General features: G+C 37.5%; 1 protein-coding gene and 1 pseudogene across 1 annotated transcript; both read left to right on the top strand.

Moving 5' to 3' along the window:
• Window positions 1-260: 260 nt before the first annotated feature.
• On the top strand, window positions 261-6,253 carry ZNF239 (zinc finger protein 239; the record flags this gene model as incomplete). Its single annotated transcript, XM_037131351.2, has 1 exon — window positions 261-6,253. A coding segment is annotated over one exon (1,224 nt), but the record flags the coding sequence as incomplete, so codon positions are not given.
• Window positions 6,254-9,746: 3,493 nt separating this feature from the next.
• On the top strand, window positions 9,747-10,814 carry LOC119038805 (lipoyl synthase, mitochondrial-like; annotated as a pseudogene).
• Window positions 10,815-14,688: the final 3,874 nt, after the last annotated feature.

Here is a 14,688-nt window from a genome sequence, read left to right as displayed (position 1 = left end):
ATCCTTTGTTTTTGTCACTAAATTTTCTTTGTTTTCTAGGAGACTTGAATGAAAATTCTGTGAAGACTCTTCAAGAGAAAGGGCTTAGGGACCTACTACATAAAGAGTTTTCCTGCTAGTTGATTTGAAGAGATGGCCAGTGCAATGACTGGAGAGTCTTTAAGAAGTGTACAGGAACCCTGAACTAGATATCTTGGGGATAAGCATCTTCTAACAGTTCCAGAAATATAAGACAGTGTTGTGACCCTTCAAAGTGATGATTTCAAAACATGGAAAGTGAAGAATATTTGTCTTTGAAAGTTCCAAGCCAAATGCCCACACAGGACTCCTCAGTGACATTTTATTCAAATGAGCCCCAAGATTCTCAGAAAAGCAAAAGTCTATTTGTAAATGGAGAAAGCACTAAGAGAAAGGTGTTAGGAGAAAAAAGCCCTCCTCCACTAGACCATTGTTCAGAGACCCTTCATATTAAACTTGTGTCTGATATAATAGGACTGGCTTCGCCATTGTTCAGTGAAGAAGCAATTTGCCAGAATAACCTATTGAAAGAATCCTTGGATCCTTTAGACAGTAACTGTGACATTTGTGGTTGGGAATCCCAAGTGGTCAGTGATCAGAGAGCTCATGCAGAGAAGCACCCCTGTAACCATTATGACTCTGGCAAAACACCTAAAACCAGCACAGAGAGTCCTCCATGTAAGAATATCCACATTGCAGAGAAACAATACCAATGCAGTGTGTGTGGTAAGGACTACAGTGAGAGCTCAGAATTACTGCTTCACCAGAGAGACCACACAGAAGAAAAGCCCTACAAATGTGAACAGTGTGGGAAGAGCTTTGCAAGGAGCTCAAGTCTCCTCATCCATCAAGCAATCCACACTGATGAAAAACCTTATAAGTGTGACAGGTGTGAGAAGGGCTTCACAAGGAGTTCAAGTCTTCTCATGCATCATGCAGTCCATACAGGGGAGAAACCTTATAAATGTGACAAGTGTGGGAAGGGCTTTAGTCAGGGCTCCAAACTGCATATCCACCAGCGAGTACACACTGGTGAGAAGCCCTATGAGTGTGGGGAGTGTGGAATGAGCTTCAGTCAGCGCTCTAACCTGTATATCCACCAACGAGTCCACACAGGAGAAAGGCCCTACAAATGTGGAGAATGTGGGAAGGGTTTCAGTCAAAGTTCGAACCTTCACATTCATCGTTGCATACACACAGGGGAGAAGCCTTACCAGTGCTATGAGTGTGGGAAGGGCTTCAGCCAGAGCTCAGATCTCCGCATCCATCTCAGAGTCCACACTGGGGAGAAGCCATATCACTGTGGCAATTGTGGGAAGGGATTTAGCCAGAGTTCCAAACTCCTCATTCACCAGAGAGTACATACTGGAGAAAAGCCCTATGAGTGCAGCAAGTGTGGGAAGGGCTTCAGCCAGAGCTCCAACCTCCACATTCACCAGCGGGTTCACCGGAAGGATCCCTGTTAAAGAGCTCTTTAATTACATACTCATATTCTAAAGACTTAAGTATTTTTAACATCACTCTTCCCTATATATTCTATGAAGGAGACAGACAATGAGTTATTAAGATATGTTCCCTCACTGAAAAGAAGTCATTCACTTAAAGTATTTAATTGCCAAGAACTTTCATTATGTTATACAATGTACTGCTTTTTCTAGTTCCTTAGATAGGTAGAGTGAAAACATCTGTACTCTGCAGTTCAACCAGTGTTATTAGAACTATATTCCCTACCCAGCATTTATAAAGCAAGAACTTTACATTTTATCTAAGCATAACATGTTTTCCTGGTGTTCACAATCTCTGAGAAAATGGAACACTGATTTCTCTTCAAAATATGTGCCTTCTGTTTTTCACATTTCTTTCCAGCCCTAAGTGGTTGTAGATATAATGGCCATAGAAATTTATTGTGTTTATTGCAAAAATGTACAACAGTCTGGCAAGAAGCTGGAGAAGAGCTACTTGTGTAATACACCCCATGTACCATTTTACAGGATGTTGAACCCTCCTCCCCACAAAACAGCAGCAGCTCAGGAACATAAGTACCATGGATGCAGTTAGTCTACTGGGGTTTTTCCAGATCTCACCACCATATATGATTCCCCCAAACTAAAGCCAAGTAGGTTACATACACCATGTTGAAACATGTCAAATGATGTTGAAATATTTAAATGAATTCAGTTTCTCTCACAACACTTCTTTCTAATTTCCTTAATTTTCTTGACCACCATGTTTTATACTAAGCAAAACAAAGGAGTCAGGAGAGAAAGTTTCTGATACTTGTGTCTTCAGGCTTATCGTTTTAATATTTGATTTACCCCCCCCCAAAGTTATTTGTTTTTGCAGCATCTCCAAACTCTAGACCTCATTATAGACATCTAACTCATTTATAAAATTATTTTTACATTTGGCTAAAAATACTTCATATAGAAATAACTATATAAAAAAATTTAAACTATTTTTAGGGAGCAGGTTTGAAAATATAAGGCCTAAAATATGCATTGTATCATATAAAATTCACTTGCTCTGTGGGTGGGATTGGGCGTGGAGCTAGGACACCTGAAAAGTTAGGCAGCAGTTAATGCAAGAAGCTCATGCAATAGTAGAAAGTAGAAAAGGGATTGTAAATACATAACTAAATCAGAAGTTACCATACAATGAGCTCTTTTACGTTTCTTTTTTATTTATTTATTTTTAGAGACGGGGGAGGAGGGAGAAAGACAGGGAGAGAAACATCAATGTGTGGTTGCCTCTCATGCTCTCCCTCCAGGGCACCTGGCCTACAACCCAAGCATATGCTCTAGACTGGGAATCAAACTGGCAACCCTATGGTTCAAAGGCCGGCACTCGGTCCACTGAGCCACACCAGCCAGGGCCCATACGATGAACTCTTAATTGCAGCTCTGAATTTCTGAAGGATGGTTAATGATTCCTGAAGCAGTACTTAGGAGGCCTCCCACTTTTCCCCATCTATTTTTCTCCAATGACTAGTATTCATATGTGGAAAAAATCAGTAGGGGAAATATGGATGCTTTATTTATTAGCCTGAGAATTATAACTGATATATACAGCCAAACAGTTAACTGGACATAGATAACAAAAAAAAGTATACATTAATTTAGGGGAAACATAGCTAACTTCTAACAAGGAATGAAGGAGGGTGACGAATTGAGACATTTTCCCCACTTTAAGAGACAGCCCAGAATATTTGACTCCAACCCAGAGCAGTCCATATACAATGATTAGGGTAATGACTGAGTTTTTATATCCAAAGTCTCAAATGAGTTTAAAATAGCCTGCTTTTCCTGATTTCCTTTTATATGTATCTTAAGTTATCAGTGTTTGTAAATACATTTAGATTTTACTGTTCTCTTTTAAGCATTACCTTAATAGAACTGAAATGTGATCAGAGTCCTTGGGGAGCATTTCAGGGATTATGGAAAGGAAGTTTGGGGAAGCCAATATTTTAGAAAAAGAGGGAGTTGTGCATGAAAATGCAGAAAGAGCAATGGGATGTCACATTCCATCAGATGTTAAGATCCCATGGATGGGGGGGGGGAGAAACACTTATGGTTGCTTTTTCACATACCTCAATTTCAGACATGTGAAAATGGAAAAAAAAAAAAAAGATGTGTATTAGGATTGTTGAAAACTCACTTGTTTTCAGAGTTTAGGGGTTGCCCTAGGCTTCTTGTTGTCATTGTTATTGCTGCCCTAAGCTTGATGCTTTACCAGTGCTGGTTGATTTTGAACAAGGATGTTTGGGTAGTTTTGGTAGTCTCAGTAATCATTTTAGTCAATTGATAATTCTGTCACTAGCAAAGGATCTCTTTTGTAGATTATTACTTGCTGAGTACTGGAGACAAGCTTTTATTCTTAAAATTCTTACCTATTCAATGATGATATTTGCCTTCTATGTAGGTTGTTTAATATTGTCAGGTCAAAATACTGGTGAATATGTGATCATCACTTGTAGTCACAGTTCCAAATTAGAATATTTTTAATTCTTCTTTTCCAGTGACCCCCACTGACAACCAAAAACATAGAAGTTCACTTTTACAGCTCTCATCTTTCTTCACTATACTTTTATTGGCAAGAAAAGTTCATAACAGCATGGAATGCAAGGCTGGACCCTATGTAATGAAAGCAAGGGAAGTCCAAAGAAACATGTTGCCAGAGTAAAACTGATATTAGGTTGGTACCTTAGAGCAGGTGATACCAACAAGCAGGTATAAGAGGTAGAACTGGGAAAAGCTAATGCATAGGAAGCACGTGGCAACTGATCAAAAGGGACTGCAGAAATGTCAGGGTTTGGTCAACTAAGCAAAATGGCTAGCAGAGAAGGGACTAGGAAATGTGCTTCTATTAAACACAGCTGATCCCCCTGGACAGCAGTTAATATGTTAGAAAATATTTTTTAATTTAAAAACCACAGCAATAAAAACAGGAGAAATATTAGCAAATGAGATCACAGGAAAAAAAATTGAAAGACAGAAGGAAGATAGCTATATCTGAGCAGAAGCAGGCACCATTTATATTGCTTGCATGTGAAGATAAGGATGAGAAGGGACCAGTTTGGCTGCAGACTCAGAAATGCCTAATAGAAATGGAATAATGGAAGGAAAGTAGTATGAACGGCCAGTTGCATATGGGAACATTCCTCTCACCCATACACATCCTTCTCCCCCAACACTTGTGCACAGTCAACCAGGGATTTACCCTCCTTCGAGAGGTGAGAAGTTTATTCTCTGCAGAAATTGAACCCAAGGGAGGGACTTCTGTATCTTTGCATTTGGGAATCAAAAACAAAACAACTATTTTCTAGTTCCAATACATTTACAGAGGTGAAGAATTTATAAAATAAAAATGAGTAAAATTTAAATGGATATAGGCAAATTTTCAATTAGATATTTCAATATATAAGTTATCCATAGCACTAATGAATAGAAAATCAGTTAAGATATATAAGATTTTCAATTAACTTCACTGGTGTTTCTGGAACACCACCCAACAACAGCATAATACATATTCTTTACACATTCACATTTTGGGGCTTAAACAAGTTTCAGAAGACTTAAAAGAATGGAAATCATATAAGACATGATCTATCATCATAACAGAATTATGTTAGAAATCAGTAATATCTGAACAATCCCCAAATATATGGAAATTAAAGAACATACTCCTAAATGAGCCATAGGCTAAAGAGGAAGTAATGAGAAAAACTTTGAAAATACTTTAAATTGAAAGTATATATCAAAATTTGTGGCTGCAGCTAAAGCAATGTGAAATTCTATTAACATCTTGTTGCTAATAAATGCAACAACTTAGATGAAATTGAAAAAGTCCTTGAAAAGGCATGAACTGCCAAGGGAAAACTTGAATAGCCCTATTAAATAAATTGAATTTGTACCTGACAACCTTCACACACACACACACACACACACACACACACACACACACAAGTATAGACCCAGATGGCACAAGTAATTATACCAAGCATTTTAAAAAGACATAACAATTCTATATAAACTCTTCCAGGAAAAAACACTTTCAACACATTTTATGAGCCAATATTACCCACATACCAAAGCCAGACAGAGATACCTCAAGAAAGAAAAATCATGTCAATATATCTCATGAACATAAATGTAAAAATAGCAAACTGAAATAGCAATTTATAAAGGGTGTCAACACAGGATCAAATAGGGTTTATCCTAGAAATGCAAGTTTGCTTTAGCATTCAAAGTCTATGTATTTCATCTTTAATAGACTCAAAAGAGAAACCATATAATACTCTATTTGATACATAAAGGCATTTGAAAAAATTCACTAATTGTGGATCAAAAAATTGGTAAATTTACACAGTGGAATACTATGCAGCAGAAAAAAAGGAGCTCCTACCATTCACAACAGCATGAATAGAACTGGAGAGCATTATGCTAAGTGAAATAAGCCAAGCAGTGAAAGTGAAATACCATATGATCTCACCTATAAGTGGAACCTAATCAACAATATAAACAAGCAAGCAAAATACAACCATAGACATTAAAATAAACAACAAACTGGCACTAACCAGAGAGGAGGGGGGAGAGGGATAACGGGACAATGCAGGAAGGGTCACCAAGGAACATGTATAATGAACACATGGAAAAAGCCAAAGAGGGTAGGTTCTAGGGTGGGGATCAGGGATGGGTGCTGCAGGGGGTGTGGTAGGTTGAAAATGGGGACAACTGTACTTGAACAGTAAAAAAATGTATAAAAAAACAATAAAACCTTCAATAAGAAATTCAATATAAGAAAAAAGTTTACTCACTCATGATTAAAACCTAAGTTGATTAGGAATTTTTTTAAATATTTTATTTTTAGAGGAAGGAAGAGGAGAGAAACATCAATGTGTGGTTGCCTCTTGCACACCTCACACTGGGGACCTGGCTGGCAACCCAGCCATGTGCCCTGACTGGGAATTAAACCTGCAACCCTTTGATTTGCAGGCCAGCATTCAATCCACTGAGCTACACCAGCCAGGGCTCAACTGACTAGGAATTAAAAGGATCATCTTCAGCCTAATAAAAGGCTTCTAAGGAAGAACTTATATCTGACATCATACTTCATGGTTAAATAAAGAACCCCTCTCTTAAAATTGGGAAGAAGACAGATGTCTACTCACCTCTTCTAGTCAACTTTTTTCCAGATGCTCCAGCTAGTGCAACAACACAATAAAAAGAAAAGAAAGAGAGGACTGGCAGTCCCAGAGTGTACCATGACCTTCATACACTGGATTCAAGGCAACCGGCCCAGACCTGACCCTGGCAGAGCAGGAATGAGGAAATCTATAGACAAACTAGCTCCAAAGAGAAGAAATACAGAGATCCTGACAGACAAAGGGAGAATACCATGTTACAGGGGAGGAAGAAATTGGAGTTATGCAGTTGCAAGCCAAGAAACACCATCAATGGTCAACACCAGAAGCTAACAAAGTTTGAAACAGATTCTCCCTAAAGCAGGGGTGTCAAACTCATTTTCACCAGGGGCCACATCAGCTTCGTGATTGCCTTCAAGGGGCCAAATGTAATTTTAGAACTGTATAAATATAACTACTCCTTAACTAGGGACAAGGAGCTCAATGCTTCTGTCGTATAGAAATAAGGTGCCAGGCCAGATAAAACAAGATGGAGGGCTGAATTCAGCCCAAGGGCCTTGCGTTTGCCACCTGTGCCTAGAGTCTCCAGAGAGAACATGATTCTGCTGACACATTTCAAACATTCAGCCACCAGAACTCTGAGAGAATAGATTTCTATTTTTTATGCCACCCAGTTTGTGGTACTTTGTTACAGCAGCACTAGGCAACTAATACACAGAACTTTAAACATGCTCATAAACAACTGACTTTTCCATTTGAAAAAAAACATTAAGGTAGACCACTACATTATACCGTACAAAATTACATTCCAGATAAATTAAAAATGTAAGCATGAAAAGCAAAACTTCAGTTTTTTGGAACAAAATTAAAATCTTTTAATTGTGTAAGGCTATCTTTGTAGCCTTAGTGTAGAAAAGACTTCTTAAAACCAAAAATCAAAAAGGCCTATTAAAAAAACTGATATATTTACCTTAAAATTAAAAACTTTTGTGCAATATGATACAGCATAAATAAACTTAAAGGTTATCCACAGATTCAGAGAAATTTTTTTGTAACCTAATGTAGTCAACAAATAAATACAGGGTAGGGCAAAAGTAGGTTTGTAGTAGTGAGTATGTGAAACACGGAGTGTACTCTTGTATTATTATTTATTAATTAGTATATCATTTTTCGTATGAACTGTAAACTTACTTTTGCCTCACCCATGTGCAAATTATATAAAGAAGCACTAGAAATAAAAGGACAAGTGACCCAAGAAAACATAGGCAAAGATATATAATAGAGCATTCAGAGAACTGAAAACAAATAGTCAATGAATAAAAGAATGGGTTAAAATTTATGACATATTTAATAGACAATGGAACACCACAAAATTAAATCAGTTCCATATAGCAACATAGACAGATCTCAAAATGTGGAATAAAAAATGCAAGTTAAAAAAAATAATGAAGTAATGCAAGTTGCAGTACAGTATATTTGTGTATAAGGAATGACGCAAAACTGTATATGATTTGTAGATACATATGTGTAGTAAAAAATTAAAAACATGAACTGAAAAGTTATTACATTTTACTACAAGATGCTGACAGAAATGTAAAATAGCCATTTGGAAAACAGTTTGGCTGTTTCTTATAAATAAAGTGAGATACACACATCATACAGCCTAACAATCCTACTTCTAGGTGTAAAAACTGTCAACTGAAGTTTGTTGGCATCAATTCAACACCAACAGGAATCCCACATTTGGAGTACAGGGAAGATGGAAATTTTATTCAGTGCAAACAGCTCAATTGTGACATATATAGCTCAGCTGTGGAACAGATCAATTGTGATTCAGAATTTGAGCTGCTAGGGGGGCCTGGGACAAGGCCCCTCTCCAGCTAGGCAGCTCTTTTCCTTCTCTCTGTTCTGATGCAACACCCCTGCTTTATCTTCCATGTTTCAACTCTAAATGGGAAAACACAATCTACCGTTTTCAGTGGAAAGGAAGAGTGTGTTCTCAGATCCAGAAAGAAGATGACAGATGAACAGAAGTTCCTGTCCCTGGTCTCTGATTGGTTCATCTTCAAGCAATGAGGACTTCAAATCCTCACAGTTTGATTCATCCAAAAAGCATTCTACTGATTGGTCAGAATGGAGTAGTTCTGATTGGTTGATGAAGAAGTTGATGGGGGTGGGTATGTAGTTGCCCTGCTCCAACTGAATAGAAAAAGCCTCAGTCCTATTGGTTGAAATACAATTCCATGACCTCCTTTAAAGGACTGGCTTACATGGCAGGAACACAACAGCAGGCAGGCAGTTCAGTGCATAGCCAGGTAGTTCAAGCTTCTCTCTGAACTGCAGCTTGTATAAGTGGTACATTTAGAAAAGGCTGCTAGGCCCTGTTTTTTAAAATTTGAGACCAGTTAGCCACCAGGAGCTCTTTTCAATGGTATATTCTTCCTCAGGGTCCACAAAACATATGTTTATCCAAAGGCTTTATGTAAATGCTCATAGCAGGTTTATTCATAATAAGCATAATATTCAAAACAAAACCAACATTAAGTGTCCATCAGTAGGTGAATGAGTAAATAAATTGTGAAATATGCATTCAATAAAATACTTTTTCAGCAATAAAAACAAACTCCTGATGCAACAGGGATGACTCTTAAAACCATTATGTAACCAAAAGAAGTCACTCCCAAATGCTACATAGTGTGTAAGGAATTCTTCTAAAAGCAAATCTATAAGGAAAGCAGTTCAGTGGTTGTTAAGGAGTAAGAGAAAAATGATTGCAAAGTGACATGATAAATGGAAATGTCCTCAGTTGTGACACTTACACGACTATATTCATTGAACTATTTATGTAAAATGAGTAGATTTTCTTGTATATTAATTGTACATTGTATATAAATATAAATCAGTAAAAATAATTGAAACACATAATATACACACACACATATATCAGGGCATATCATTTTTTACTGTGATAAGAACACTTAACATGATATCTTTTTCTGGGAATTAATCTCTTGACCCTGCTAGAAAACGAAAGAGGGAGACGTCTCTATGCTGTGGGATCATCCTCTGCACCATAAGGCCCTAGTAATTTGGAAAATACTTGTACAGTCCAGTCAAAGCAGTTAGTTTCTTGCCAGATAGAAAAACGAATCTTTACAGAATGGACAAGACCTTCAAGATTTTGTATCTGGTGATCTTGCAGACAGGAGCACCTTGGGTGAATATAAAGGAAACTTAAAACACCAGAAAGGAGAAAGGTTAAGACTACCCCCATGTCTAAAGACAAAGATTCACGTGGGGAAAAATTACAATAGATTGAAAAATACTTTGCGGAATTTAAATCTCTCTCACAGTGTGTGAGGAGGTGTGATGTCCCAATAGTGGAGAGTGTTGGGGAGGGGGAGAGTATGCCACTGCCACAGCAACAATTATATTGATAGGTGATACATGTACAAGACGTTGTAGATTTTGTTCTGTTAAGACTGCAAAAAGCCACCTCCACTGGATGCCAATGAGCCCTACAATACTGCAAAGGCAATTGCAGAGTGGGGTTTGGATTATATTGCCCTGACATATGTGCATTAAGATGATATGCCTGATGGAGGAGCTGAGCACTTTGCAAAGACTGAATTATACTTAAAAAAAAAGAAATCCAAAAATTCTTATGGAATGTCTCACCCCAAACTTTTGAGATCTAAAAGCAATACAAAAAGGTCACTCTGTCAGGATTAGATGTGTATACACATAACATAGAAACAGTTCCAGAATTACAAAGGAAAATTCATGGTCCCAGGGCCAATTTCGACCAGTCTTTATGTGTACTGAAGCTCCCTAAGAAGGTGCAGCCTGTTGTGATTTCTAAAATGTCTATAATGTTGGGATTAGACTAGAATGACAAGCTAGCATACGCAACAATGAAAGCTCTTCACGAGGCAAATGTGAACAATTTGCCTTTAGGACAATATATGCAGCCAACAAAGTTTCACATTAAGGTCCAAGAATACATTACTTCTGAAAAGTTCAAATACTGAAAAAAAGTAGGAAATGAACTTGGATTTCATTATACTGCAAGTGGCCCCTGGTGTGTTCTTCATATAAAGCAGGGGAATTTTTCTTGAAAAATTTAGTGACTAACAGGAAAGCAAAAGCCCTTTAACATTTAACAACACATTCAAGATCATGGTAATTTTTAAAACCTGATTCGATTTGCTATCTAAGGTGGGGGCAGAATGCCTATACTTCACTGGATGAACCCAATTTTTTTGTTTTAAGAGAAATGTCAATAAGCCATGCATGCTTAATGATAGTTATTTATTTGTCTTTTAGCATATCCTTTTATCCAAGTAAACAATTGCTTGCTATGATATAATCCTAAAACATCTTTGTAAGACTTCACTGTTACAGTATAATTTTTAAAATACTTTAAAAACTTCTAGAAAACCTTAAAAAAAACATTTAACATGAGACTTCCCTCCAAGATGGAGACATAGGTAGATACACTGTGCCTCCTCACACAAACAAAAGAATAACAACAACTTTAAAAACAAAAACAACCAGAAATGACAGAAAATCAAACTGCATGGAAGTCTGACAACCAAGGAGTTAAAGAAGAAATATTGGTTGGAAGGCTGGAGAAAGGCATCTGAAGAGGAGAGGACAAGTTGTAAGGCAGTGACTGGAGGACAGAGTGGGCAAGGCAGCAGATGGTGAACCTGGCTGTCCCACATTTGTGTGTGAATAAACCAAGAGGACAACTGGGGAGTGAGATAGACAGCACAAACTGGTGTCTCTGCATAAGTAAAAAAGAGCCTCAAAATCTCTGGTTCTAAAATCCTGTGGGGGTAGCAGTGGCAGGAGAAACTCAGCCTTACGGGAAAATTCACTGTAGAGACCCAGAGGGTCCTAGAAAGTACACAGACCCACCCAGGAATCAGCACCAGAAGGGCCTAATTTGCTTCTGGGTAGCAGGGGAAGTGACTGAAAGCTTCAGAGAGCTCAGCAAGCAGCATTGTTCCCTCTCTGACCCCTCCCTGACATACATAACCACAATACAGTGAAATGGGTTGCCCACCAAGGCAAATACCTAAGGCTATACCCCTAAAATGTTACAGGTGTGCTGACACAAAGAAATATGGCCCAAATGAAAGAATAAATCAAAACTCCAAAAATAGAACTAAGTGATGAAAAGAGAGTTAACCTATCAGATGCAGAGTTCAAAACACTGGAAATCAGGATGCTCACAGAAATGGTTTAGTATGGTCACAAAACAAAGGGAAAAGTGAAAGCTAGGAAGGTAAATACAGAAAAGTACACAGGAAACCAACAGTGAAGGGAAGGAAACAGAGACTCAAATCAATGATTTGGAGCAGAAGGAATAAATAAACATCCAACCAGAACAGAATGAAGAAACAAGAATGCAAAAAAAATGAGGGGAGGCTTAGGAACCTCTGGGACAACTTTAAACTATCCAACATTCAAATCATAGGGGTGCAAGGAGAAGAAAAAGAGCAAGAAATTGAAAACTTATTTGAAAAAATAACAAAGGAAAACTTCCCCACTATGGCAAAGGAAATAGACTTCCAGGAAGTCCAGGAAGCCCAGAGGGTCTCAAAGAATTTGGACCAAGGAAGCACATACCCAGGCACATCATAATTACATTACCCAAGATTAAAGATAAGAAGAAAATCTTAAAAACAGCAAGAGGAAAAAAGACAGTTACCTACAAAGGAGGTCCTATAAGGCTATCAGCTGATTTCTGAAAAGAAAGCTTCCAGGCAAGAAGGGTCTCAAAAGAAATATTCAATGTCATGAGAGGAAAGGACCTACATCCAAGATTACTCTATCCAGCAAAGCTAGCATTTATAATGGAAGAGCAGATAAAGTGCTTTCCAGATAAGGTCAAGTTAAAGGAGTTTGTCATCATCAAGACCTTATTATATGAAATGTTAAAGGGACTTATATAAGAAATAGAAGATCAAAAACATGAACAGTAAAATAACAACAAACTCACAACTCTCAACAAGACAGGCAGTGAAAAACAAATACCATATGATCTCACCTTTCAGTGGAACCTAATCAACAAAGCAAATAAGCAAGCAAAATATAACCAGAGGCACTGAAATTAAGAACAAACTGACAATAACCAGAAAGAAGGTGGAAGGGGCTAATGGGTGGAAAAGGGGGAAGCGTTTTCAGGAACTATAAAGGATAAATGGACTAAACCATGGAGGGGGTGGTATCAGGGGAGGGAGGTAGGGATGACTGAGTGGGAGGGGGCAGTGGTCGGGTGCAAATGTAGACAACTGTACTTGAACAACAATAAAATAATTTTTTTAAAAAAAGGAAAAAAAACAACTGAACTTTAAAAGAAAAACAAACTAAGCAAACAACTAGAATAGGAAGAGAATCACAGAAATTGAGATCTATCAGTGGGAAAGAAGGAGAATGGGGGAAAAGGTGCAGGAAATAATAAGCATAAATGGTAGGTACCACATATAAAGGGGCAGATAGAGAAAAGTATAGGAAATAGAGAAGCCAAAGAACTTATATGCATGACCCATGGACATGAACAAAGGGGAAAGAATGATGGTGGCAGGAGTGATGCAGGGTGGAGGAGAATAAAAAGGGGAAAAATGGGACAACTGTAACAGTATAATCAATAAAACATACTTTAAAAATAAAAGAACACAATATGAAATCTACCTTAATTTTTTTCAGGAATTTTATTTGTTTGTTTATAAGTATAAAAATAAATATTTTTGTCTGCAAGGCTTCTATTGAGAAATCAGGGATAGTCTTATAGGAACTCCTTTGAAGGTAACTGTCTCCTTTTGCTGCTTCTAAGATTCTCTCCTGATTACAACTGATACCACAGAAATAGAAAGGATTGTAAGAAATTACTATGAAGAACTGTATGCCAAGAAATTTGAGAACCTAGGGCAAATGGACACATTTCTAGAAAAATATAATCTTCCAAAACTCAATGAAAAAGAAGTAGAACACCTGAATAGACCAATAACAGCAAAAGAAATTGAAGCAGTAAACAAAAAACTCCCATCACACAAAAGCCCTGGACCAGATGGGTTCACAGGAGAATTCTACAAAGCATTTAAGAAAGAGCTAACTCCCATTCTTCACAGACTATTCCAAAAAATCCAAAAGGATGGAAAACTCCCAAACTCCTTTTATGAAGCCAGCATCATCCTAATTCCAAAACCAGATAGAGATACAACAAAGAAAGAAAACTTCAGGCCAATATCAGTGATGAACATAGACGCTAAAATCCTCAGCAAAATATTGGCAAATCGCATCCAACAATATATCCAAAAGATTATACACCATGATCAAGTGGGATTCATCCCTGGGATGCAAGGATGGTTCAACATTCGCAAATCAGTAAATGTAATACATCACATAAACAAAAGCAAAGACAAAAACCACATGATCATACCAATAGATGGGGGAAAAGCTTTTGATAAGGTACAACACCCATTTATGATAAAAACATTCAGCAAAGTGGGAATAGAGGGAGCATTCCTCAATATAATAAAGGCCATTTATGAGAGACCTACAGCCAGTATCATACTCAATGGGCAAAAACTAAAAGCTTTTCCACTAAGATCAGGAACAAGACAAGGATGTCCACTTTCACCACTTCTATTCAATATAGTATTAGAAGTTTTGGCCACAGCGATCAGGCAGGAAAAGGAAATAAAAGGCATCCAAATAGAAAAGGAGGAAACAGAACTGTCACTGTTTGCAGATGACATGATAGTGTACATGGAAAATCCTATAGACTCTACCCAAAAACTGCTCAAAATAATTAAGGAATTAGGCAAAACAGCAGGATACAAAGTCAATATCCAGAAATCAAAGGCATTTTTGTATACCAACAATGAATCAGCAGAAGCAGAAATCAAAGGAAAAATCCCATTCAATATAGCAAAAAGAAAAATAAAATATCTGGGAATAAACCTAACTAAGGAGGTAAAAAACCTGTATGCAGAAAACTACACAGCCCTGAAGAAAGA

The sequence above is a fragment of the Artibeus jamaicensis genome, unplaced genomic scaffold (genome assembly GCF_021234435.1).
Source record: "Artibeus jamaicensis isolate MK-2021 breed Jamaican fruit bat unplaced genomic scaffold, CSHL_Jam_final contig_687, whole genome shotgun sequence".
In the NCBI taxonomy this organism is placed as follows: Eukaryota; Metazoa; Chordata; class Mammalia; order Chiroptera; family Phyllostomidae; genus Artibeus; species Artibeus jamaicensis.
Note: the sequence above shows the minus strand (reverse complement) of the source record. Positions and strands in the feature narration are given on the sequence as shown.